Below are 26,064 nucleotides of genomic sequence, written 5' to 3'. Positions count from 1 at the left end.
CTACGGGTCATGTCCAGCTGGGTTCTGAACAGCCCCAAGGATGGAGATACACAAACTACACAAGCTCTAAGCACTATCTGTTCTACCTTTTGACCACCCTTGCAAAATAGTTTTTATTGTATTTGAACGGAATTTTCTACATTTCAATTTGTGACCATTTCCCTTCGGTGACCGCCACTGAGAAAAACCAGGCTTCTTCATTTATCCCCATCAGGTATTTATAAACATTGGAGAGATTTGCCCTGAGCCTTCTTTTCTTAAGAAGCCCCAGCTATTTTGGCCTCTCCTCATACAACAAATCCTCCAGTTCTTGATCATCTTTGTAGTCTTTTGCTGTACTCATTGCAATATGTCCATGATACTCTGGTACAGACAGACCAGAACTAGACATAGTACTCTAGGCATGGCTTTACCAAAGTTGTCCTAAAACTATAAATGCCAAGCCTTGAATTTTACTTTACCTGAAATTCTTCATCCTCTCTCATTTTTCAGTTGTTAGAGATAAAAACAATGCAACCAGTTTTCAGCAGTTCAAGTGTTTAGAAAATGTTACCTTCTAAAAGTATACAAAAGTAAATTTTATTTTAAACCTTTGAAACAAAACACAAACTAAGACAAACAGAACACACACTTAGAGTGGGCAAATGAACTAGCTGTCTACAGGTTCTCTAAGCATAAAGATGATTTAACAATACCACTAAATCAGAAAAATCAAATTCACATTTCTCTAATCTGGTCAATTATACCAGTTATTGTTTAAAGATACCTAATGTAACAGCAGATTCACATCTTTTATTGGAGCTTAATAAAGAATTATTCCTAAAAGAGACAGAAAGAAATGACACAAAACATATACAACTTATAAATTAATCTAAAAATGGTGATGAGATTGTCTTAGTCATAACATTTTATTGAAATACCAGGTTGTGACTTTTGGCTTTTAGAACTCATTTTTCATAACTGTAGTCTCACAGAAGCCTTTAAACTTAACTTAAGTAGTACATCTTCCTGAAACATGTAATTTGTGTTCTTGAAACTGAAGCTTTAAGAGAAAACAACAAACACATGTATCTCAAAACTCATAAAGTTAGACAGACACACTGGAAAATTAGTGAGACATAGAACACTGAAAGAAAAGCCAAGATGCAACTGCAAGATTTTTTAACTTACATTTGAGTGTTTCTCCTGCATAAGGGATATGTAGTTTAAAACGATCACAGCTGGGTCCAGGGGTCAAGGATGTACAGCTAAAAATGAAGATAAGAGAAGAAAGAATGTGCTAAGCAGTTACAGATGGTAGCAAACACTAACATTATTCTACAGGATACAAATGACTAATAGCAAAGATATTGTGACTACTAGAAATACTCATCTTTAAGATTCTGAGAAGAAAAAGTGGGAAAGATGCAGGAGGCCCATTCTCTTTTGATCAGCAGTTCTCACAATAGCATAAGAAATGTTAGGATTTGTGCCTACTCTCTCCCATTTTATAAAGAAACATACATGCAAAATGCTCTGGTTTGAATGTGTAATCAGAATGCTTTCAATTAGTCAGTCAAAGCCATCAAGTTCTCCACTTGGTATACAATTTTGCAAGCCACAACTCTGTGAGTCACACTAACATTGTTACCTGCTCCCTATCTCTGCCACCCATATAACTGGGATCAATCTTAATTTTAAGCCACCAACATTTATTAATTTTTTACCTATTATAATATTAACGTTTTCCCTTGTGGAAAAGTCTCACAGTAGTCTTCAAGAGGGCAGGTTTCAGAATCAGCTACCTGAGGCTATAAGAACTGAGCATGTTATCTTTTTGGTCTGTGACTCTCCTGTTTATCTGGAGCACTGGAACAGCAGCCAGGCCTCATGGTGGTGAGCATTTCATGAATAGAAAAGTCACTGGAAAACTGTTTAGTGCTTAGGCCAGAGAAGATCAGCTTTTTAGTTGATAGCTTTGATAGTCATAGACCAAAATTTGCAAATAAAAAATTTCAAAATCTCAGCTGCAAAAGAAGAAACAGGGACATACATTGTTTCACAGGCAGGAATGGTCTCTCTGCTGTGGGCTGCTGGGCATATGATGAATACCAGGAGCAAAAACAGTGGAAGCCCTTAGAAGTTCACTGCTTTATGTTTCTAGGGATCTGAATAGCCCTGAATCTTCTTGCCAGCCTAACATTATTGAGAACTGTTCATAGCCCCAGCACAATTGTTGCAAGCCACCTAAAAATCAAAGCCATACTGGTCAACTCTAGGAAAAACAGTGAATGACAAGAATGGTAGACAAAGGTAAAATAACTTGACTAAACATATATTAGATCACTGGTAGAGCTCTAATACACACCACTGACAACGTATTGAAACAAACCCCACATTTACTGGGCTATATACACAGCCAAATGCAGCAAGATGGGTAGGCCAGAAAATTGTCCAAAATTCTGATCCTACCTTGTCAGAAACAACATCCTAACTCCTGAAGCTCCATCTCTCCCGCTGCACAAGAGGCATCAGGGCAAATGGAACAATCTTAATTCTCACTCACATACTCAAAATGGTTCAGAGAGCCATTTCTCTCAGGTCCTGGCTCTACAGTCTCTTTTCCTCTTTCCACTTACAAGTTATGGAAACCATATGCACTAACTTCAGACTGTTTATATTAAGTGAACTACATTTACTACAGTCAAATTTGTCCCTGCATGTAGCTTCCTCAAAAAGAAGCAACCATGAAACCATGATCAATTAACTTAAATGGAGTTTCCACAAAAATACTAGAAAACATAAGCAAACCATTTATGTGCAGCTAGAATCTAAGGCACCTACAATTAAGAGCCACATGCAGTTAACAGCCTACACTGATTCAGCAAGAACACATTGTATTTTTTCAGTATCACTAAAGAAATTAGATATCTGTCCTTTCAAATCAAAAGGAAGAAACACATCTATCTTGTCCTGTCTTTGCCTTAGAAAGGTTTTTGCAACATCTTGTGAGAGTATCATGAGAAGTAATCTAGAAAGACATAATTTAGATATAAATTATCTACTGTCAGGTATGTGCAGACTTGAATGGAAAGCAAGTTTCAAAAAAGGATTAGTTCACATCTTGCTTCATTCAGGAAGAATGACCTGACTCGGTTTTTTTTCAGCTGGAATAATACTTCACATTTTATTGAAAGACTGATGATGGAAAAGAAATGATGCTTTGTGAAACCTGTTGATGATGCAAATGTGAAAGGGAATACAGCATGTTGTACAAAAGGACCAAAGCTGAAATATGTTTTGATTTAATGGTTGCACTATTTATTTCAATTTCATCTAGGTAGGGCTTATCAGAAAAAGTGAGCATCACCAGCCTCATTGGGAGTAAAATCAACTTAAGAATACAAAATACTGGATCCCTAGTGCAGAAAGATATTTTATAATTTATATAATTCTTTTCCAAGATGTACTTTTTTAATAGGTGAGAACAGCAAAATGGGAGTGCCTACTGTTAGGGTGTTTTAATGCCTGTGGATTAATTCAACAGCTATACAGACATTATTAGCTACTTCCAAATAATATCTATGGCTTGCAACAGGTATAAGGTCAATTCTAGGAAGAATACAAAAAAATGTGCACCATAAAAAACCCTTTTCAAGTTCTAAAATATCTCTGCAACATCATTTAATATTTAATGAAAATTTCTTTCAAAGTATCACAGGTCACAGTCTGAGACATTTCTCAAATACCATCAAAATTACACTATTGTTAGTTTTTCAACAGACACAAAAATTTCTGATCCTGCAAATACTCTACAATCTTTTCTTTTAGCACAATGGGCCATTTGGAAATACTTATGGAAAGTAAAATATTCTTTAACATTAAAATAAAAGCTTTATTTAATGGTAAATGTCCCTAAAAGCAATACTAAGTGCTTTTCCTATATTATTATACTGCACTAGAGATGTTTTTAATTTTATTGGTCTAGAAATGATAGAAAGTGACAGTATTAACATTTTTTCCCCCCAGATTGCTCTGGCTGGGCTGCACAGGAGACTTCAATAACTGCAATAGGCTGAGCAACCAAGCAGAAATATTATATACATTCATTTAAAAGGAGGCAGTTTCTTTTTAGAATAAACAGCAAAAGAACAAAACTCCTAAGGCAAACCAAAACTTTTGTACATGTAGGAGTCTATGCATGACCTCATTTCAACAGAAAGCCCCAAGTAATGGCCTGACTATGGACATTATCTCCTGCTTGAATTTCCTTAACACATAGAACCTCTTAAAATTAGATACATGTCTGACCCTGAAACATAACCTCTGTCTTCTCCAAAATGTAAGACTTCTGTTTTTTTGAAAATGAGATCCTTTTCCTTAATGTGGTCAACACAAAAATAATACTTGAAAATGAATGACTTTTAACTAAGTCTTCTGAAGATTATTTGTTGTCCTTTCTTCACAGGGAAGTGACATATAGAACAATAATACCTGGTCTTGAAAATTAATATCATAAGCTGATTCTATCTCATAATATATGGGTGTGCCATCTCCCTCTTTATTAATGGAAAAATATTACACTGGTTTGCATTTATTAATCTAATATCAATATTTTACATAAGAAAGCCACTGAAGCAGGAATTAATGCTCTGATGCTCAGAGCAGTGATACATCTTAGTCTTTGCAAGATGATTAATGCTACACCACAAGATCTCCCACAATGGTTTCCCTACTAAAATATCAAAGAATCATCAACTTGAAAAGTTTCCGGGACCAAGGAATATCATTAAATGTATTACTTAACATCATATTGCCCTATTCAAAGGGGCTGTGCTGAGACTTATGGCTGGAAATTGGTAGATGGAACTGAGTATGCAGCAACTACAGCTGAATACAGCTTGTTACCTTTCACAGCAGATTTTAGCTAAAATCCTTGAGCAGATACAGCAGATTAAACTCAAATTGAGATACATTACATTCTTATGAAGTAATTATTCCAAATAGGAGCCAAGTAGAACATTCCTTCATTGAGTGTTTGATGCACCTTACAGCTTGCCTATGACTACTAGGAAAAGGTTTCTTTCGCAGTTAATACAACACACGTAAACTAAACCCATTCTTATTCAAAGTCACTGTCAGCACCAGATGCTTAGTTATAAGTGTTCAGAGTTCTTCACCAGTCACAAAAGGAAATAAAGATTATCCAAACAAAACAGCAACAATAATAACAATACAAACCAGGAAAGTCACTCAGTTTTGCTGCTCGGAATAAGGCCTCAGTCTATAACAACAGGCACAGTACAATGCATTCTTCTGCTAAATGGATCAGCGTATCCTAAAAGCCTTTAAGAAGGCTAAGAATGCAGTTCTACTTGAGTTTAACAGCAAAGTTTCATCTTATACCAGTGTATTTGTGACTGACTATTTTGTTGAATTGACACTAGTTCTGTTTTGTATAAGCTAAAAAATCCCCCAGTTTGATATTTTACAGGATTGAAACCACAATGATATGGAGGACTCTGATAACCCTAGATTTCAAAACCATCTTCTCATCAACTAGTTTTCTAAAACCATCACTTGAAAGCACTCCCAAGAGAAGCAGTTTTAAGTTATTTGGACTCTGGTAAGATCTTATCCAAAATTATGTTCTGTGACAACTGAAGGGATTAGAATGAAAAAAAACCCACAAGTGTTTATTGCCTTAATCATGAAAGTAAGCAGACCGACGGTTAGATCCAAAAACTTTAAAAAAAAAATCACAAAAAACCAAACCCATGAAGACCTCTCTCCAAACCCACCAAGACCTCTCTCCAAACCCACTACTTTATATCCCAAAATTCCAGTCAGAGGCTTGTTTTTTATGCCACTCCTAAAATCTCTTGCTTAGAATCATATAAAACTATAGCAAACATTCAGAACTGCCAACAGAAGTCCTATAGCTCTACAGGAAAATTAGTAATTTTTTTTTATTTCTTCTTTTTTTGATTTGTGGTACAGGTTTAAGCCCAAATAGTCACATAAGATTTATATGATGACTATCATATTTACTGATTAAAAAGTATCCAATGCATTTAGTCATTCTTCCTTCATAGATCACACAGAAGCTTTACTGCCTTTACTATCAGAAGACAAATCATCAGTGAATTTTACTGTACAATAGCAAAGTAAATTAGACTCACAATTTTAGCCTCTATAATTTCAGGAATTTGATATTGACACTGCCTAACCTGAATAGTCAGAGATGCAAAAGCTTCCTTAATCTCATGATGCTTAGGCTGCTACACTTGCTGTTCTTGAGGATCAGTACTTTCATTGGAAAACAGACAACTGGTTTTTGTTCACCAGACTCTTGGTGTAAAAGCTTCACACTGTGTTAGAGACACCTCAATGGAGAACACAGCTAAAAACCAACACACAAATAATAAGCAACACCACAAATTCAGTTCTGACCACTGGCTGTATTCCCAACCCCTCCCACCATACCTACAATATGTTTCCAACTGTTCTTGTATGTGTCGTATAAAGATATTGTTATGGGAAAAGGAGGTCAAGTTACTTTCATAATACAAGAGGCTAAGAATGAATATTATTTTAGGAATGATGAGACACAGTTCAATCAGAGTTCCAGAGGCTGAAGGTTTTGCCAGCAAGAGTCAAATGCAGTTCAGAGGCAAAGACAGGTTGATTGATTGTTACTAATAAGAGGCAGCAAACTCAAAATTCCACTCAAAACGCTTTTGTGGCATTTGCTAAGAAAAGCACCTCAATGTTCAAATCTAGTAGAACAGCCTTTGTGGATGCCTTCAGATTTTTATTTCCTCCAATTTTTGTAGAGGGAAATCTGCTCCAGTGTTCCTTGAAGACAGAGTATTTAATCCCATTTAATTAAGACTTAATTGCAGAACTCACAACAGATGGGTATGCCATATACAGAGGCATTAAGAATTATTAAGTGTGTGGAGGATGGAGGTGAATAAAAGGAAAGCCAGCAGGTGACAGGTTTTCTGCAAGATCAGGAAACAGAAAAATGGTGAAAATCACATTTTAGAGCATTGACACTGATGACCAAACCCTGTATCAAGTGGTAGCTCCCTGCAGCATTGCACAAAGCTTTACAGGCTCCTACACAGTATTTAGAGAATTAAGCAGCTGCTCCTGAAAACAAACAGATCCAACTAAAATTCTGTCAACCAGGCAAAATTTGAAATGGGAGAGATGGTCTAGTCAACCAACTTCCACCTTCAGTTTCCCTTCTTTATAAAGACATATGTATTATGCATACTAGAGAGAGAGGGACTTGCTCTTAAAAGACTCACACCATTGCTTTTGGGAAATTAAAACACAGTTACATTTAATCATTACTTAAATGCATCTCTTAATTAAAATATTAAAATCAGAAAGTCAACTGTTAATTATTCAAAAAACTTCCCAGTAGATAAACCCACTGTTTTCAGAAAATTCATTTGTACCCTATCCAGTTTCTTCAAACTTAGTATAAAATTAAACTATAAACAAAGACTACTTCTGGCATTGCAATAAAGATTATGATGTTGTTTTTTAATCCTGATAGTATAGGTGATATTCCATAATTGCAACAGCATTTCAAGCAACAGTTATCATCTGGGAAATTCCAAAGTGTCTCCAGATATGTCAACTTATCCTCAATAAAACTTTCATCTACTGTAAATGCTGATTTTCCTTTACATATGTTTTCCTTTACATATGTTTTCTTGTAAGAAGTTCATTGCACTAACTGGAACTTTTAGAGAGCAGTGGGATGTGAGGCAGAACATATATACTAGAAGAACAACCCTTCACTTCCCTTCTGCACCTATAGAAATATTTGTATTTTTTAAAAGTAAAGTTCAAATAACTATTTAAAATCAATTCAGCTGCCAGCAACTTTCCAGCTGCTTTCACTAGAAACACTACATAAGAGTATCTTATGCCTATCTTAGGAAAACAAATACAGCACTTGTGTATTAGCAGAAAATGTAGATTTTTTTTTTAATATGAGTGATTGCATCTGCATTGCCAAAGCAGATGCTGCAGGTCTAGAGCTCTGGGACTTCTAGAACTACAAATCTCCTTCAGAGCTGCCCAAGTCTTGTGGCAGCAGTTCTGCAGTGGCCAAAGCACGACTTTAGCAAAACAGGTGCCTCTGCTGGAGGGAGACTCCACATGATCCTGGTATTTTTTTTAGCCCCAAACTCCCCGTTTGGGGAGCCCAGTAAGCCTAGTTAGGCTAGGTTTAGAACAGCTCTTTTCCAGTCACCATAGCAGGACTGATTGGAAGGTGCTATCACAAAAAAGAAATGTGAGGTACCACATCTACTGTACTTGCAAGTGGACTTGAAAGAACAGCTCTGAAACAATCTCAGAACTTTCCCTTCATAAAATCTCTGCAGTTTGGGGTGGGAGATCATTATTACTGGGTCTCAGGGAGCTAATGATGATACTAATTAAGAAAAATAATTAAGCATTGACCAAATTTCCAACAAAACATATTTTACAAACATGCTTTAAAAACACTGATAATCATACTGATTTCCTTTGTAAGCAAGATCTTTTATACTCTGGTAATTGCATGTAATTCTTTTTAAAGACTACACATGGCACACATACACCTCAAAAGAATGAAATAGAAACAGAAAATGGAAATTTTAATGAGGGAATGATCAAAAATGGAACAGAAATAAAGACAATTGTGATGGGCCAACACTAATAACATACACTCTAGTATAATATGTTTAGGAAAATAAACGAATGAATTTGCAGTATCATAAACTGTCACATGTTCACGCAAGGAAAAGGCACTCCTTCATTATATTCTAAGACCAGCTGTCCCAAATTCTTGGAACTCATAAGCAAATTTTTAGTGAAGAGTATGAGGGAGTGGCAGATGCATCATTTGGATTTACTTCATCTCCCTCCCCTCCTGACAGATTCAAACCATGTTTCAGCTTTTCACAGCTGCCATTCAATTATCTATTACTTTGCAATGAGCTACAACCTAATAACATGTCACATGTTTTATTTCTACTGTTCACTAAAGTGAACTCCATTTCTGGAGAAAGAAAAATAAAATCAGACAGGGAACATTTTTACTTTTAGATTATTCTAAAAGAGAACCATTCTTCACCAAGTATGAAATTACAGTCAACCACCTGGAGTTTCATATCCTTTCAGTGTTCACAGAAAAAGCATACTCATACAGCACATCACAAAAGCTGAGCTATTATAAACATCAGCTTTAATAAGCCACATAGCATTGCTCACAATATTGGCTGTAGCAGCCATAAAGACTCCCCATCCATTTTCTAAGTAATTTATTTCATTTTATTGGCAAATGCAGTGAATTGGTATCAGGGAAAAACCTCAAGGACTAAAATCATAACCCATGTTTATATATTTTCTCCCTTTAACAAACTAAATAAACAATAAATGGGTCTCATCCCTTTTATTGGGGATGGGGGAGTTGGAACTATATGATCTTCAAAGTCCCTTCCAACCCAAACCATTCTATGATTCTATGGATATTAGGAGGGATCCAATGATCCTATGTCTTCTGCATTTCCCTTTCAAAGTTTTCTTCTAATTGAAGAGTTTTAGATATTTTTGGTCACAGATGTCTATATTAATTGATTTCCTAATTTATGGACTCTCAGGAGAAATTTATTTTAATATGACAATGAATTCAGTTCTTTGGATATGAAAGTTAGGCCAAGCAAGGATCACCACATTTAGAACATAAATCCATAGTTTGCAGTCCCACACATATTCAAAAGGGCAACTTCAGATTAAGTATATTAATATAAAATATTACAAGACCAGAGACACAGCACAAAGCCACAAAGATAACACCTGAATAAAAATATCAGTAGTTCTCCTATTTCTAGCATTATTTTACATCAATTACAACAATAAAGATATGTAGTAGACTAAAAATATCAAAAGGCAAAGGAAATTTACAGGTAAAATTACAACAGACCACCCCACAGAACTGCACCTGCAGAAAGCAAGCCCCACATCGCTGCATGTTACATTTTCTCCAAAAGCCTCACTCTAGAACCCCTCAGCTCACCTTTTCTTTCTCTAACTTCTCATTCTCACATTAATTCTCATAGTTCACAGCCCCCTCAGCAGTGCTAATACTATTTTCAAGATGACATCATAAAACATATGATTAAGCATCACTCTCCCCATGGTCCCATCTAACTATACCTAAAGAAAGGGGTTCCATATACATTTCTCTTGATGACAGTCAAAAAAATCCTCTTCTTCCCTGCAAATGCTTATCCTTGCCCTCACTGTCCAGCTCTTGTTTTCTCCCAGTATCACAGCAGAAGCTAGGCTTGGCTCACCTCTTATCAGCCTCACAGGCACAGAAAACCACACAGGACCTCCAGCAATGACAAGACTATTTATAAGCACAGTCACCTTTAGATCCCATTGAAAAAAGGGTCCAGTCTACCCTAAGTTCTTGTAAGTCTGAGTCCCCAGCCCACCAAGATGCCCTGACCTGCCTGTATGCCACTTCTAGCACCTCTCCTACACCCCTAAGTTCTCCCCCTTTCTGTATCTATCTAATAAAACTGAATTTTGCCTCTGCACAGCAGGTTAAAACTAAAACAATGGAAGTCATGTACACAGAAGACACTACACTACTAGAAATCTCTGAGGAAATTATTCCTTCTAAATGTCTTCATTGCCTGTTTGCAGTTGGCCTGAAACCATTTCACTTTCATAGGGCTTAAGTTAAGGCTAATGACTAACACTTATGGCAGCCTGGAAAACAGGACAGATAATCACCATCTATTAGTTAAAAAAATTCTCAGTACAGAAGAATTCTTAACAAAGAACATGAAATTATGTATTACTCACCCCCTCCCCCTCCCAAAAAAAAAATCCATGGTTAAATGCATGAAAAACCTATCAACTTTTACTGAAGAGACTGAAACCAACATTCTAAAGGAAGGAGTAGAAAACAGAGAAATAAATAATATAAACTAGGAGACATTTTAAAAGGTTACTGATAGCCCTAACTATAAACAAGACCAATCTAATCAGGTTTTTCCAGTGAAAAAAGAACTGACCATCCAAAACAGAATAGACATTACTATGTCATATTTCTGGTTTAAAGATATTATTTCAGTAATGCGTACAGTGATGCACAGGAATCTGGGGTCAGTTTTTTTAGGCAATGTAAGCTTAGAGGGCTTTATATTCGGCTATTTCTTTGGTCTTTTTCCCATAATGAAACTCTGCAATTTGCCCTAATTAACTCAGTTTTATCACTGCAATTCTTTAACTGTACAATATTAAAAATATTCAGTCCCAATGGTCTAATTTTATTCTTTCAGTCATATACCACAGATTACAGAGAAAAGAACCTGTGGCCTACACTGTGGAGTGGTTTGCCTCAGACACAAATTCCCTTCTCTCAGGAAAGACAAAATAAGCATGTTCCCTTTTAGTGTCTTTTACTTTTTTATGGATCAGTTAGGAGGCTTACTTTTATCTCAAGGACTGAACTTAGTATCTTCAATAAAGACATCAAGAGCAAACTGAACTCTGTTAGTTTACACATACAGGTCTAAATATTCTTTTGAGATGCTCACTTTCAGTCAGACAAGAGCTGCTTCAAAGAATGCCAACACTGGCAGTGCAATGCCAGGTGAATGCCTAAGATCTTATATCAAGAAACAGATTAAAAATAATTATTACATTTCATAATTCACTCTTATTTCGCACACTGCTAGAGAATGATCTTCAACAGTGTTGCATACTGGTCTGTCAGGATAAAGCCTCTGATCATCTCCTATGCTTTTTAAGTCCCTAATTTCATCAGACAATGTCTGCAACAGAAAGCTAAAACAAAAATTCATATTTTGCTTCGGTTTCATCACAAGTGTACCTTAGCTTTTTAATGTTATGCCACATATACATGCATGCCTATGAGAGAATCATGCATACAAGGAATAACTTCATGTGTAAGACTGGAGGAATTTACTGACCACCTATCCAGGAAAGTATTCTTCTTTACTAATGAGATGGGGAAAAAAAAAGTGAGCTGTTCTTACCTTCTGGTAAAATGCAATATGCATCCAAGACACATGGCATGCTAGAGATCTGTTCAGTTCATATTAAACAAATGCAAGGATTTGGAAGTGAAGAAATTGGTATGGATACCAATTATTAGGATTTAGCTGTCTTTATAACGAAAAATAAAATCTTAGGAATTTTTTCTCCTGTAGTGATGCACAATGCAAAGATATAACAGACATCTGTTACAACAGAAAGATCTGGGCATAGACCTACACTAACACAAACCCCGTTTTCAAGAAACGTTCAATCAATTCCCAACACATGGATAGCAAAACCACATTTAAACACCTTGTTAAGGTACACCTTTCCAACAACATTTAGCACACTATTGGTACTACATCATGTGATGCTCTCCTTACACAGAAAAGAAACAGCTGTATCAAATAGTTTCTTCTAATTTTTATTACATGATAATAGTGATAAACACCGCGTTTACCTTCTTCAAGGCCAAACAAGAGGAAGTTACTCACTGTCCCCATCTAAAAATACCAGCAAAGATATATTGTGCAGTATTTAAACTGAAAATAATCTCAGGAAAATGTATATAGTCTTTTAAATGAGAGTCCAAGTTACTGCAATTATCTAGTGCTACCTTTACTTTTTAAAATCTTTTCTTTCCTCATAGCACTTGAAACTGACTAACACAGATTTTTTTTATTCTGAACCATTTCAAGCACCTTGTTTAAAACTGGTGTAAAAAGAATGCCAAACATTGTGGAGATTATTTATAAAACCATTGCCAAATGTATGCCCTCCACTTTGACCTTTTACCAGACAGACACTTTGCCTTTGTTTTTCATCATTTAGAAACAAATGCAGGAGAGTGCAACCTTGGAGATAGTCAAGTCTTTTTTAACCAGCACAGAAAAACTGCTGTTCCAAGTTCCAAGTGCTGCTCCACAGCACCAGCTCTCTCAAACTGTCCCATCAGAACTTCAACCTCTTACTTGAGAGATAAACTTCTAGTGGTAAGATGCTCTGCAGTGAAGAACTGTATTTATAATCAGAACCTGGAATGAAATAACCTACTTTGTGAAAAGGTGACAGCTCACGACTTATCCAATACAGCAGTAAAGGACTCATAAAACCACACCTCTAAGAAGCTGCCACATCCTTTCAAGCACACATTTTACACAAAACATAGCTATTTTTAAAAACAGTTTTTCACAGTACTTGTGTTCAGAAGAGTCAGATTCATTAAACTTTATATATAAACAAAACATAAACACGCTTAAAAAATTACCTACAGACACCAATGTGAATAATGGATATGAACCTTCCTCAAGTAACTAAAGTAGAATCTTTCATTTTAAATTAATCAAAAGCAAAAGACTAAGGCAAAGCTTTAAATAACTGCTACAGTACTATAATAGTATCACAGCTAAAATCAACATTATTTCACAAAATATGCACATAAAAATGCATATTTACTTTAAAAAGGGAAATGCCTAAAAGAAAGGGAAATACCAAAGCATATTGCAGTCTACTTGATAACAGAAAAAAAGTAAATCATCACTGCTTCCTAGGAAGCAGGGCAATAAAGCTATAAATACCTTATTACAGCTTGATAATAAATTTTTATGTTGAAATTTACTCCAGAAAGAATTACATTCTTTTGACCACTCTTCATATAGGTTTCTTTCAGGAACATAACTACTTGCACATATAGCTCAATATCAAGCAGAGAGGCAGAAATAAATAGTGAATAAGACAAGCGAAAAGAACAAAATACTAATATGGTTTACTACAAACCACTTACATAAAAATTCCACAGTTAATCTTCTCATAAATATGGAATAAATATAACCATGAAAGTATGAAATTTTAAATTTTGTTATGAGTGGATATCTAAAAAAATAGAATCTTAATATATGCAGCTTTAAATTAATTTTGAAATTTTGCCTGGCGGAACACATCAAAGTAATTTAAAAAAACAAAATCAAGTTTGTTGAGTAAGAAGAATAGGCTTGCAGCATAATTTGAAGTTCAAGCATGGGCCCTGATGAACAGCTGTAGGGAAAAAAAGAGTTCTCAAAGGCAATGACCACCACAACTATGTCTTTCACTCTTGTAACGCACCATAGGAAAAGCAGCAGTCTCTTAAATAACTGGATTCTACATTATACAACAATTAAACACCCTTCACATAGGAAAATATCCTCTATTTCTAAATCTACATAATAATCACTTTTCCCTATTCAACATCTTTCCCATGATTATATGTGTAAATGCTAAGAAAAATGCCTCAGCCACAATTCAGTTGGTTATGAGTAGATTATAATATCTAATTAAGATGGGTCAGTATTTCAAAGAGACACTAGTAGAGATTGACTGAATGATACAATAAATGACATTGACTCAAGTGGCAGCACTATTTTCTTTGGGTCTAGAACAAAGTAATATCCTATGCAAGAGTTAAATATGCTTTCATCCACTCTGTCATCTTGAAGAATGTCTTTTATCAATGCAACAGAGACGCCTGCCAGGGTTTTCTTATCACCAGAATCAACGCTGCTTAAGGTGCTATATTTCAGACATGACCCTACACCCCAGTTCTACTTTTGTTCACTGTGGGGCCCTATTTACAAGAAAAGTTGGCCACCTAACCTTTTATTAGTATTTCCGTTGCAGAGTCTCTTTCTTTTCTGTTATGCCACATTACTGAGCTCCATTCAGGGGTCTGCATCAGCAGGGGCCATATAAATTCTATAAATAGTATTTGGTTCTGAATATCCTAATCATAGATGTAAATGTATGTGTCTTATGAGACTGGTACTGTCTAATAAGTTTGTAAAACACACAGACATTATGAAACTGTAACATGTTATTATAAAACATTTACATACTCAAAGACTGCAAAACAATAGGATTTCCTTACTATGACATATTTCCCTCCCACACTTGAAAGCAAAGCAAATTAACATATCATCATACCTCATACATGTAACATCAGCTCTTTAATACAGTTTATAAAACACAACAGAAGTTGTCAATCTCAGCAATAAGTCAGAATAAGTGCAAAACAAGTTCCTTACTAAAACTATCTGACATATGGATTGACTTTTCAAATAATTAAAGGCTTAATATGCTTGCCATTACAAATCAAAATCAACTGATGTGATAGGCTAAAATCTGGTACTTGATCTTCTACTGGTGAAACAGAAAGGAAATACTTTCCACTTCTGAGAATATCAAAACCAAGGCTCTGAGTGGGCAAAGCCTTAGAAGTACTACTTTATTCAGTATGTTACCATCATTTTTTGCTAACCACAGCCATCCTGTTTCTAAAATCTAAGAAATGAGAATGGATGGATACTCCAGTTTGAACATTTTATTTTGCTATACATTGTAAAGCACTGGTTCATTAGGGAAGGGATGTAACAATAGTAACTCCTATTTTCTCTAAGAGTAACAGTATGGTATGTGACAGTGGAGCAACCATATAGCTCCTCTTCAGAAGCTTACAGATGCTTCTGTTTTCAAAATTAATAGCTATTGAGATGATTACCTTAACTATTATAAGATTTTAAAGGTTACAGTAAAATTGTATATATTTATTACTAAAAATCTTCCACATAACACAGCAGTTAAAGCAGAAAATATTTGCATGTTCTGTAATAAACTCAGGCTAGGCTAGGGTTTTAACAGCCTAGACTAGTGTGTGTACAACCCCAGTCACGTGTGAATAAATGTACAATCAGTATTCAAAAGCAAAGTTTCTGAACTTTGTACTACTAAGCGGTCATACTCATTTGTGAACAAGTACTGCTTTTTATCTAACTTCAAACATTTAATCTAAACCTGCCTGGTTCCACTTTCTAAGTTTAAAGTCTGATTTCAACCCATTGAAATTGAAGGGAGTTTTGCATTTGATATTCTGAACTTCATCCCATTTCTCTAAAAATAGTTCTCATTTTCTTCCCATTTATGTCCAACTTCAATGGCCTCACAGTTCTCTTTCTTCACGTTGATATCACCTACATTTGCCTCTTCTGATTGTCTGCATTATTTTGTTTCCTTTAAAAAAGTGTAATAAAAGTGAAAGTATACAGGGGTTTGGATCATCTCGTGATGTGAGTACAGGTGAGGGGAGTAGGCCAATGACCTTCAATTCATTTTTGAACTCTCAAAGCCCTACAAAATTTTCCTCTACAGTCAGTATGAAGCAACAAATTGAAATCTACTAACAAGACTGTGGGTTAAGGATTTTGCTATTTATCAGCTGACATGAGACTCTGAGAAACAGTCTGTGTGGAGTGTCAAAAAACTCCTGTACCAAGGTTAAAGACAACTGAATTAGATCCTGAGTTACAGAAGGGACATCTCTGTAATACTGTGATTCATCCATAGTATGGTAAGTAATTTGCACTGTTCACCAGTTCAGCGACAGCATAAAGCACTAAATCATGTGAATTTTGTATTTCCATATTGTCACATGAATTCAAAATTTTCTGTTATAAATAACCAATAATTTATTTGTAACAAACAAAAATCCTTCCTACAAACACATGCATGCAATTTACATTTCAAAGCAATTTCAAGCAATTGTTAATTAATTCTGTTTACAGCAATGGTTTTAAGAAACTAGTTGTACCAAAGAAAAAAAACCTTCAAAATAATTCTAAAATAAATGAAGAATCTTGATTATCCTGACAACCTCCAGCTAAAACAAAGACTCAGCATAAAGAATGAGGTTTATGCTTATGTTCCTGAACAAGGAAAAAAGTATTTCTAACATGTGCATTTAGAAGGGCCAGGGTCTTTAAACAAGATATGAGACAACCTCTGTCAGGTGCTGTACTTGTGTGTAAACTCCACATTAACACAGTTACTATACAATTTGAATCACTGGGTTTGAGTGACAGGTGCAGCCGCTGGCAGCTTTTAGTTTTTTAAAGAATAAACTCCTGGAAAACACTCAGGTTTAAAAAAAAAATATGAGATCTTCTTGGCAAGATCAGTGCCCAAAAACTTTAGACACCTATTAAAAATACCAGTGAAAAGAATCAGCTAGAAAATACCGCTTTTTATTATTTTAATATCTGACTTTAAAGACAGGCAGCATAAGCATTCAGTGGGTAGAGAGCAAACCCCGTAGCCACCTCCCAACAAATAGCTGCATTTTCTCTCTACTTTACTTTGTATTCCTTTCTCTTAGACTTCAATTGGAAAAAATATAAGAGCTCCCATCACAGCTTTCCTAGAAGACTAGTTCAAGGGAAAGCAAGATCTAGCATGAAATGACAGCAGCAGATGCAGAAGTGCTCAGCCTGTCTCATGTAATTTGCAAGCTTAAATGTCAAGCCAGTCAACACTAATAACGAAGTCATGGCTTCTTAGACCTCCACGTAAATTCTGTACTCTGTCCCAGCACCTCACAGGGAGGGAATGGTTCCTTTCAAACTAACCCCAGAATGCAAACCTCATTCCTGAAAAGGCATTGTTACAACCAGAAAAGCACTCCAAAGCTTTTCATGAAAATATAACAAAACAGCCTTCAGAAGCACATTAAACAAAGTTTTCAGCAGAACTGCATTTTAAACAACAGTGATTTGTGGTGCTTCTGACCATCTTTTGTTATTTTTATTATGCTATCATTCAAAACGATACACAAAGCAGTAGTTTGTACAAACAAGATGATTTGTGTATCTAAAGCAAAAGTAATTTCAGTCTTTGAGCTCCTGTAGCAAAAAAAAAAAAAACCTGAATCAAAAAGATGCTGTTAGATGCCCAACTCTGTAAGAATAAAGCAATTTCTGACCTGTCATCTAAACATTTCACTCTCCTCATGTATTATTCACAGAGGTTATATACCAAAGTCTGTTTGTATATGCAAATCCCAAAATTCTATTACTATCTGAAAACTAATCTGAACGCTTCTAGAATCAAAAATAAAAGGAGTAGCTTAGCTTATTTCAAACACTTGGCCCTATAGCCACTTGATGTACTGAACTTGAGGGAGGCCAGATAAAGGAAAAGTTAATTTTTCTTCTGGTTTGGCATATTCATGACGACAGGTAGGGTCACACAAGTATGTCTTTCAATTTTTGGTATACAGAGAAGACTGACTAAGCAAGTGATAAACAACAGAAAAAAGTGTTTGTAACCATCTCACCGCTGAAAACCAGCACTATCAAGTGGCAGCGATGCGAGTGTCTTAACAAGATTATTATTGCCAAAAATATGACAAATTTAGTCTCCCAAACTAGAAAATGGTAGCAAGACAAAAAAATAATGTAGCTAGTATGTCAGCTAGTATGTCAACTCCAGCTGTATTCAAAATGCTTAAACACATGAACCTAATAAAACTCAGTTCTGAAAAGACAACTGTGAGGGGTTGGGTGCTCTTTTTAGATGAGGAACTCACCCAGACTTCAAGTCTGTAATCCGTAAGCAATTAGTAGCATCTAGTCCTACTTTTCCATTCCTGACCACACTGGAAATGAAGGGCGAAAGTGCTGGAGAAATTCTGTTCAAGGCCACTTCAGGTGACATTTTATTATGTTCCTCCTTCCTTTTGTCTTGAGCTGCAAAGGGAGAAAATAAAAATTTTAAATTATCTACTTATTTGATGTAGATTCACATGTATTTCGCAAACATCGACAGAAAAAAAGCTAAGCATGCAAAAGATCAGGAATGTCGAGTAACAGAACTGTGCACAGGTTTATAGAGAAAAAATAAACACAGGTGGGTTATTTCCCTCCCACCTCTGCAACATTCAATGAACTCTGTTTATTTGGTATCAATATAAAACCAGAATTATGTCCTAGGTGCCTTTAATTAAGGTCCTATGCCTCTGAAAAAGAGGCATAAAATTGAGGGCCACTCTGACACTTCCCCGCCTAGTCCTTCTTGTGGGCATTCCCAGTCAGTCTGTAATTGATGACAAGTCACACCTGTTCGCTTCCCCGGAAATCAGTGGAACTTACATTAACTGCAATGGACCCAGGGGTTTGATACCTCTCAGTATTCTCACCTGCAATTTCCAAGAGCACTAGTGTGCTCACTGATAATCAGTATTACTTTTATACTACTTCATTAGGTGGCAATTTATAGAACTCCATGATGCCTTTTAAAAGCTAACACTGCTTCTCTTTCAGTGGTATCACCACACTCTTTGAAAGGCATCCTAATCTTCACGTAACAGATCAGGAAGCTGATGTACACACATTTTAAGCACAGCTTGTTCAGAAGTGCTTGCAATTGCATGACCTTATGCTAAATCAATTAGGTCATTAATTTAGCACACTTAAGTAACCTGTTGCTTTCTAGATGAAATGCAGAAACTGAGCATACACACATTTTAAGTCATTGCACCACAAAAAGACTATAGTACGTGGACAACAACAGACTGTGGTAGGAGAAGTGGGAGAAAAGAAGGGTAAACAATCTATTAAAATGCTGATGTATTTGATCACATTCTAAGGCACAGAGCTTCATATGAAAATTAACTGAACTTGGTAGTTTTGGAAAACAAGGCTATAAATGACTGAAGATAACATGAACTTGCCACTGCTAAGTGGGACAGAAGAGTTCATACATAAATCCTCAGCATTCAAAAATATTTTTTAAAATAGCATTTAATTGAAAAACAGTAATACACACAGCATTCACTTTCTTAAAAATGCTGCATGTGGACTGCTGTATTAGTAAGTGTTCTATAACAAGAGTGTGAACAACTCATGGCAATAATTGCAATTTTCTGTTGTTTCTCACACTCAGTTTACAAGCATTAATTAGTAACTAATGGATATTCTGCAGCAATCTACTAAATCTCTGTAACTGGGAGCAACATTAAATTTCACATTCTGTTCTCATGAAAGCCATTCACACTGGAGTAGCAGGAAGCAATGTTACATGTTTGTCCTACATATTCAGAATGTATCTTAATAAAGCAAAGGCTAGGCACTTAGAGGCAAACTGAAAGACTAATAAAGTAAGACTTCCTAAAAACAGTAATTATCTTTAATACACTGTCTCCTACATTTTATGGCAGTGAAGAAGCTGAAGACTATGTATCCATGCCCTAACACATAAGGTGTTCTCATATATGATTTAATTGACAGTGGAACAACTTAAGTTTGTTTAGCAAACACCTACAGCAATTTAAGATACTACCTCCAGTTTGCTGCTTTTCTACTAAAAATTTCTGCCTACTCACCTTTATTCTTCCCCAGAGGGACTGAGAAAACACAAGCCCATTCTTGATATATTTCAATGCAAAGGCCAGTGGCTTAGATTGAACTGCTAATAAAAATTAGTTTAAGCACTTTGCACAAGAGTGATTACAACAGGGCACATACTTCAGTCTGCCAGCCCTGCTGCAGGGAAGAGTAATTTCAAGCAGGGAGCAGCTGGACTGATGAAGTTAAGAACTTCTAAAATCAGAAGAACATGCTGAAAAATAAGGTATCCTTCTAGCAATCCTGAAGTTATACATGAAGATCACAGAATTGATTTTGATAATGACACATTTTAAGGGGACTGTAAGTGTTATGAAGGTGAAATTGAGAGCTGTGATACACCTGGTGATCACAGCTCACCAGATGCACTTTCCAAAAGGAACTTTAAAATGAGATTCCTTATCTTTCTGATAATAAAATTTGCAGATATTGTCAAAACAAGATTTAAATGACTGTTAGGCATTTTTCTGTATTTTATTGCATCATTTTTTAAAATCACGGTACCTTCTATTTAACAAGCCAGATACACAATACTTAAAGGGTTACTATCAAGTAAACTCACCGATTTATTTTGTAAACAAAGGGCTTTACAAACTAGAACACAAATTGTACCAGTTTCCTAAGTTTCAGTTGTCATATACATTGTTTTTCCACAGCGTAAGTTTCCCACAGTACTGGAAACTGAACACAAACAAACTCAGGGGAATTAAGAAAAACAAAATTCACTGGACTGTTTCCCTCCCAAAACAAAACCTTGGAAAGAAGCAAACAAACTAATAGTTGAATCCTCTCAGATTCAGCTGGGTATCACTGTGACTTCGGGGCAATGTTACACAGGCGCCACAGTAACCATGAAGTCCCGGGCACTGCTTTGGGCACCGGAGAGAGTCAGGATACAAGATACTCTGTCTTTCCACCACCGGCCATAACATAATGAGGATTACGAGATTTTAAAAAGGAAAAGGTGAATATTGTGATGGAAACCTGGAAGCGTGACAGGACCTCTCCTGTCTAACCCTCTTGGCGTAGCCGTCGGCAAGCTGGTTGCGTGGTTTTCCCTTTGGGGGCGGGTGGCAGGAGCTTGTGTCTGTGTGTGAGTGGGGAAAAGAGAGGACCCACGACCGCCACCTCCTGCAGCCATGCCCGAACACAGCCATGGAATGCGATCAGAGTCTGGATCTGCGGAGCCCCGGGTGAACAACGAAGTTACCTAAGCCCTGGCACGGAAGAACGCTCAGAATCCCAGAATGGGTAAGGCTGGAAAGGACCACAGCGGGTCATCTGGACCAACCTCCCTGCTCAGGCAGGGTCATCCTGAAGCATATAGCACAGAATTGTGTCCAGGCAGTTCTTGAGTATCTCCAGTGATGGAGACTCCGCACCCTCTCTGGACAATCTGCTGCAGTGCTCGGTCACCCACAAAGTAAAGAAGCTCTTCGCCACATTCAGGGGGAACTTTCCGTCCATCCACTCCCGTTCCGGGCTGACCCTGGCCAAGCCCCGCTCCCTCCCCAGCTGGTGCCGCCACCCGCGGCGCTGCGCCCGCCCCGCCCCGCCCCAGCGGCGGTGCTAACGCCGGCCTCCGCCGGCTCCCCTTCCGCCCGCCGCTGGCCCGGGAAAGGCTGTGGCGTTGCTCGCTCCCTCCCGCTCTCCCTGCCCGGCTCGCTCGCCCCATCCCGCCCGTCCCGGCCCCGCCATTACCTACGGCGGCCGGAACTCGCCGCTTGGCAACGGCGTGCGCGCCCCCGCGCCCGCCGTGCGCGCCCCCGCCCCGCCGCGCACCGTGCGCGCCTCCGCTCCCCCCGCGCCTCCGCCGCTCCCACCCGGGCCGAAGGGGTCTTCACCGGCCCAATATTGGCGTCCGCCGCAAGTGCCTGTGCGGGCCGTGCCGCCGCGCAGGCCGTGGGGCAGCGGTTCGGCCGCGGCCGGAGCGGCGCGGGACAGAGGGGAACGGGGAGGGGGCGGTCGTGGCAGCAGGCGTTCGGCGTGGACAGCCCTGCCGGGCGAAGGTCCCCGCGGGCAGCCCGTCGCCCATGGCAACCCGAGAAGCCGCGGCGGGGCCCGGGGCGGGTCGGGGTCAGGGTCCAAGGGCCGCCCCGGCGCCATGGCCGCGGAGGTTGTGGTGGTGGGATCCTGTATGACCGACCTGGTCAGGTTAGTACTGGGTGGGGGTTTTTCTGGCCGCACTGGGCAGAGCGACCCCTGAGGTCATGGGAGCGCAGGGCGTCACGGTGCCCGGGGAACAGGGCAGGCACGCCGGGCCTCCCCGGGCTAGGCCGGGCCGGGATGCGCCCCGGGCCGAACCAAGCGGTGTCACGTCTCTTCCCGGGCCGGGATGGCAGAAGCGGGGTCGGCGCCAGACGCGGCGGGCGGAGCGCTCGGCCCCGGGCAGAGGGAATCGTGGCTGCGGCAGAGGCAAGGACTGAGCACAGACACAGACTGCTCAGAGGGGTTGTGCAGACGTTCAGGAACGGTCTGGATGCACCCCTGTGCCATGTGCCCTGGCATGACTCTGCTTGAGCAGGGAGGCTGGACCAGGTGACCCGCTGTGGTCGCTTCCAGCCTTATCCATTCTGGGATTCTGAGACTCTGTGAAGGGGGACGGCTGCACCCGGGTGATGTCAGCTGCAAATAGTACTTTGAAATAAGAGTGTGGGAACGGGGAGAGGTTTGAACGTGTTGTGTGCCGGAGCTTTGATCAGCTGTGTGTGACTCTGGAGAGAGGAGAGACTTGGGTTTGTGTTTTCAGCTGCGCCGGGTGGGTCCGTGTTGGCCTTGGCCAGTGAAGCAGCGTTCCTTAGGCACCCGCACGGGAAACCTGGAACTCTGATACTCGTTATGCGCAGAGGAGTCTGACACGATTTTATGGAAGTAAATCAAGCTGGTCCACCATAACACATTTTCAGTTAAAAGCACACTTGTCTCCACTGGAAAAGCAGAAAGCAAGGTTAATCTTGCAAAAAAAAAAAAAACCCCAAAGTTAGCTCCATGAATCAGTAGGTTGTAAGTTGATTACTTGCATACAACATTTTGTGTGACACTTGGAAATGAGATTGAGGGAGAGGGGGAGAGAGAGGCCCTCCCAAGGTATTCATATCCAAACATATCAAGAAGTGTATATAGGAAGCCCTCAAAAACTTAGCAACTCTGAACTGCAAAACTATTTTTTAATTATTTAAAAAGTTTTTTAAATTAATATCTTAATTTAAAATAAATCTTTATTTGTTTTCTGAGCATTTTGTTTTTTTAAATTAAATACTTGGGTCTCATTGTCTTTTTTTCTTCTTTTTCTTTTTTGTACATAGGTAAGGTTTGAGAACTTCTTTGAAAAATTGAAGTACAGAAGTTCATGAAAGCTCTTGGTTCCAGTAGGCCTGGCTTTGTAGTCAGTAATAAATAACAGGAGAATTCAAGCGAAATTGGAAGAATTCACGATGCAAATTCTAACCTGAACGGGCTGGCCTTGTCAGTCCCAGTAAACTTGGAAATCAGTCTTTGATTTGTACTATTTTAAACACATCTCCATACTCTATATGCAGACTTCGTAAAAGTAAGATTTAAAGTGTATGTATCTGGACTGCATCACCTTGTCCTGCTCAGAATTCTGCAGTAAAAAAAAAAAGTTCTTTATCAACAGGCAATTATAGCAAAGCCTGTGGGTCAAGAAAGAGCAGAACACGTGATTAGAGGAACATGCTGAGGAGTGAATATTGCTTAGGCTTAGACTTGTGTTGCAGAAATGATGAAGCCCCTTAAATAATCATAGAACCTGTGTCAGAAAGATTTAATGCTCTGTGTAATTTGCAGAACACATTGGCATCTTTCCAAGGAGAATGGTTGTCTTGTAAGAGTAAGAGCTTGTCAGAGTAAGAGCTGTGGAACTGATCTTGATGTTATGTGTGAATGAGCTCTCAGATGCTTATGACGTTACACTGAAATGTAAAACTTGGTGCTCTAACCTCAAGACATTCCTTTTCCTGTCTGTCTAAAATGTGGGGGGAAAAGTAGTAATAAAATTGCCAGTTTAGGCACTGCTGACAGCTGCAGCTCTGGGCTTTTCTTGATACTCAAACAAACAAACAAGAAAACTTCTTACTCTTTTGTTAAGTTTTTTTTTGGCTGCATGTTTGATATTATAAAAATGCAGTAATTTATTTGAAGGCATATTGACTGACCGTACTGTAACCAGAAATTACACCATGGGCTGGTGTGACAGATGCTGTTACACTGAGATTAAATGGCTGAAGAAAAGCCATTTCACTTTTCAATCAGCTGAGAGGGTTTCTTAAAGTGTACAAATGCGATCACAAGTACATATCTGACACCATTATTAGCCTCTGCTTTAAGTAGCATTGAAAGGGCTTTTTATAAGTGATAAGCTAATCAGCTTCAGTTGAAAAAGAAGGGATGGCTTCATTCTTTCTGTTACTAGCACAGAACTTCAGGCACTTAATAAAATAAGAAGAACAGTGTGTTTACATTCAGCTGGCAAGAGTTTAATCTGACCAAAATTTCCATGTGTTACCTATGCAGACGTTGTTTAAATGTAGCCTGGGTTAAGAAAATCTGGGTAAAATTACCAGAAAGTATTAAGCAGTAGGCTTGATTGTGCCTAGGTGGAACACGAAACTATAAACAAGCTTTATGAAATATAAAAATTGTCAGGTTAGGGTTAGGATTAGATTCCAGGAGCATAACTCTTGACTGTCTGTGTATGGGATTTAGCGGGGGCTGCATATTCTGGTTTTAAAGCTAGGGTTCATTTCAGCTGGAATGAAGGAGCATCAGGGTTTTGTGAGTTTGTCATTTGTGCTGATGTTTCAGTTTATAAAAGACATGGACAAGAGTGATCATGTTAAACGCCTATCACTCATTTGGAGGAGCCTGAATAAATTTGTGAGAGTTACACAGCGAAAACCAGACGCATTTTTGTTTACATTGTGTTTAATGGGCATATTCTCTACTCAACACTAAAGCCTATCTTTCTTAGAAGGTAATATTGATTGAGATTCTGCCAGAGCTAGACAATGCTGTGTTATAACTCAAACTGGTAAAATACCCTGGTGGCCCTTTAAGACACAACCTTGGCCCTCTGACTGGAGAGCTAGAAGCTCAAGGACAGACTTGAAATGGTAGTGGCAGACTTCAAATGTTAAACATTCCCAGGTCTGTAGAGGCAAGGTACCAAAAAGCTTCAAGTCACCACTGGACATATGGTAGCCAGATACACCATGAAAAAAAAAAAAAATTAGCATATAATGCTTTTATTCAGTACAGTAAACTAATGAGTTAAAGGAGTGTAACCTCTGTGTGAAATGGAAATGTACAGTTTGAAATGTGTTGAATCTTATATAATGACCAGGACAGAAAAAGACAGGGACCTTTAGTTAAATTCAGATACTCAGATGTAATTCTGAGAAATCAAATTCAGAAGAAAGGGTAGCATGTCTTAAAATTCTTCTAAAAGGAAGGGCCCCAGTGGTTTGCTTTTAAAACACTGTTCTCATTAGAAATTCTTTTCTCATTGTCCTGTAGCGCTGCAGTGGCAGAATGCGGGTTTTCTAAAGCGAACTTCATATGATCAAAACAACCTCACGTACATACATGCAGTAAACCACACTCTTTTGGCTCAATAGGACCAGGAGCAAAACATATTTGTGGTCACAATCACAATCAACACTTCATTGGCAATAGCAGGCAATAGTAGTAGAAAACAAAAACAGCATTATTCTATATGATCTAGATATCAAACCAGATGGGTACCATCCACAGTATTATTTAAATAGTTTCT

The 26,064-nt window shown here is 38.1% G+C and overlaps 2 protein-coding genes across 3 annotated transcripts in view; one reads left to right on the top strand and one right to left on the bottom strand.

Annotated features, from left to right (window-relative positions):
- BABAM2 (BRISC and BRCA1 A complex member 2) overlaps positions 1 to 22,017 on the bottom strand; it is a 163,242-nt gene extending 141,225 nt beyond the window's left edge. The window contains exons 1-3 of one of the 2 annotated variants that reach the window (XM_053937347.1): positions 21,975 to 22,017; positions 18,458 to 18,617; positions 1,171 to 1,247 (exon numbers count right to left, since the gene is read on the bottom strand). In XM_053937347.1, the coding sequence (XP_053793322.1) occupies positions 1,171 to 1,247; positions 18,458 to 18,585 (205 nt within the window). In that variant the 5' untranslated portion in view covers positions 18,586 to 18,617; positions 21,975 to 22,017. Of the gene's footprint in view, positions 1 to 1,170; positions 1,248 to 18,457; positions 18,618 to 21,257; positions 21,566 to 21,974 lie in introns of those variants that run through there. The other variant, XM_053937346.1, reaches the window with a different exon arrangement.
- A 263-nt stretch (positions 22,018 to 22,280) lies between these two features.
- RBKS (ribokinase) overlaps positions 22,281 to 26,064 on the top strand; it is a 72,305-nt gene continuing 68,521 nt past the window's right edge. The window contains exon 1 of the mRNA XM_053938271.1: positions 22,281 to 22,427. Coding sequence (XP_053794246.1) covers positions 22,378 to 22,427 — 50 coding nt within the window. The 5' untranslated portion in view covers positions 22,281 to 22,377. The remainder of the gene's footprint in view (positions 22,428 to 26,064) is intronic.

The sequence above is a fragment of the Vidua chalybeata genome, chromosome 3 (genome assembly GCF_026979565.1).
Source record: "Vidua chalybeata isolate OUT-0048 chromosome 3, bVidCha1 merged haplotype, whole genome shotgun sequence".
Lineage (NCBI taxonomy): Eukaryota > Metazoa > Chordata > Aves > Passeriformes > Viduidae > Vidua > Vidua chalybeata.
The sequence above is the reverse complement of the archived record's forward strand: the minus strand, read 5'-3'. Positions and strand labels throughout refer to the sequence as shown.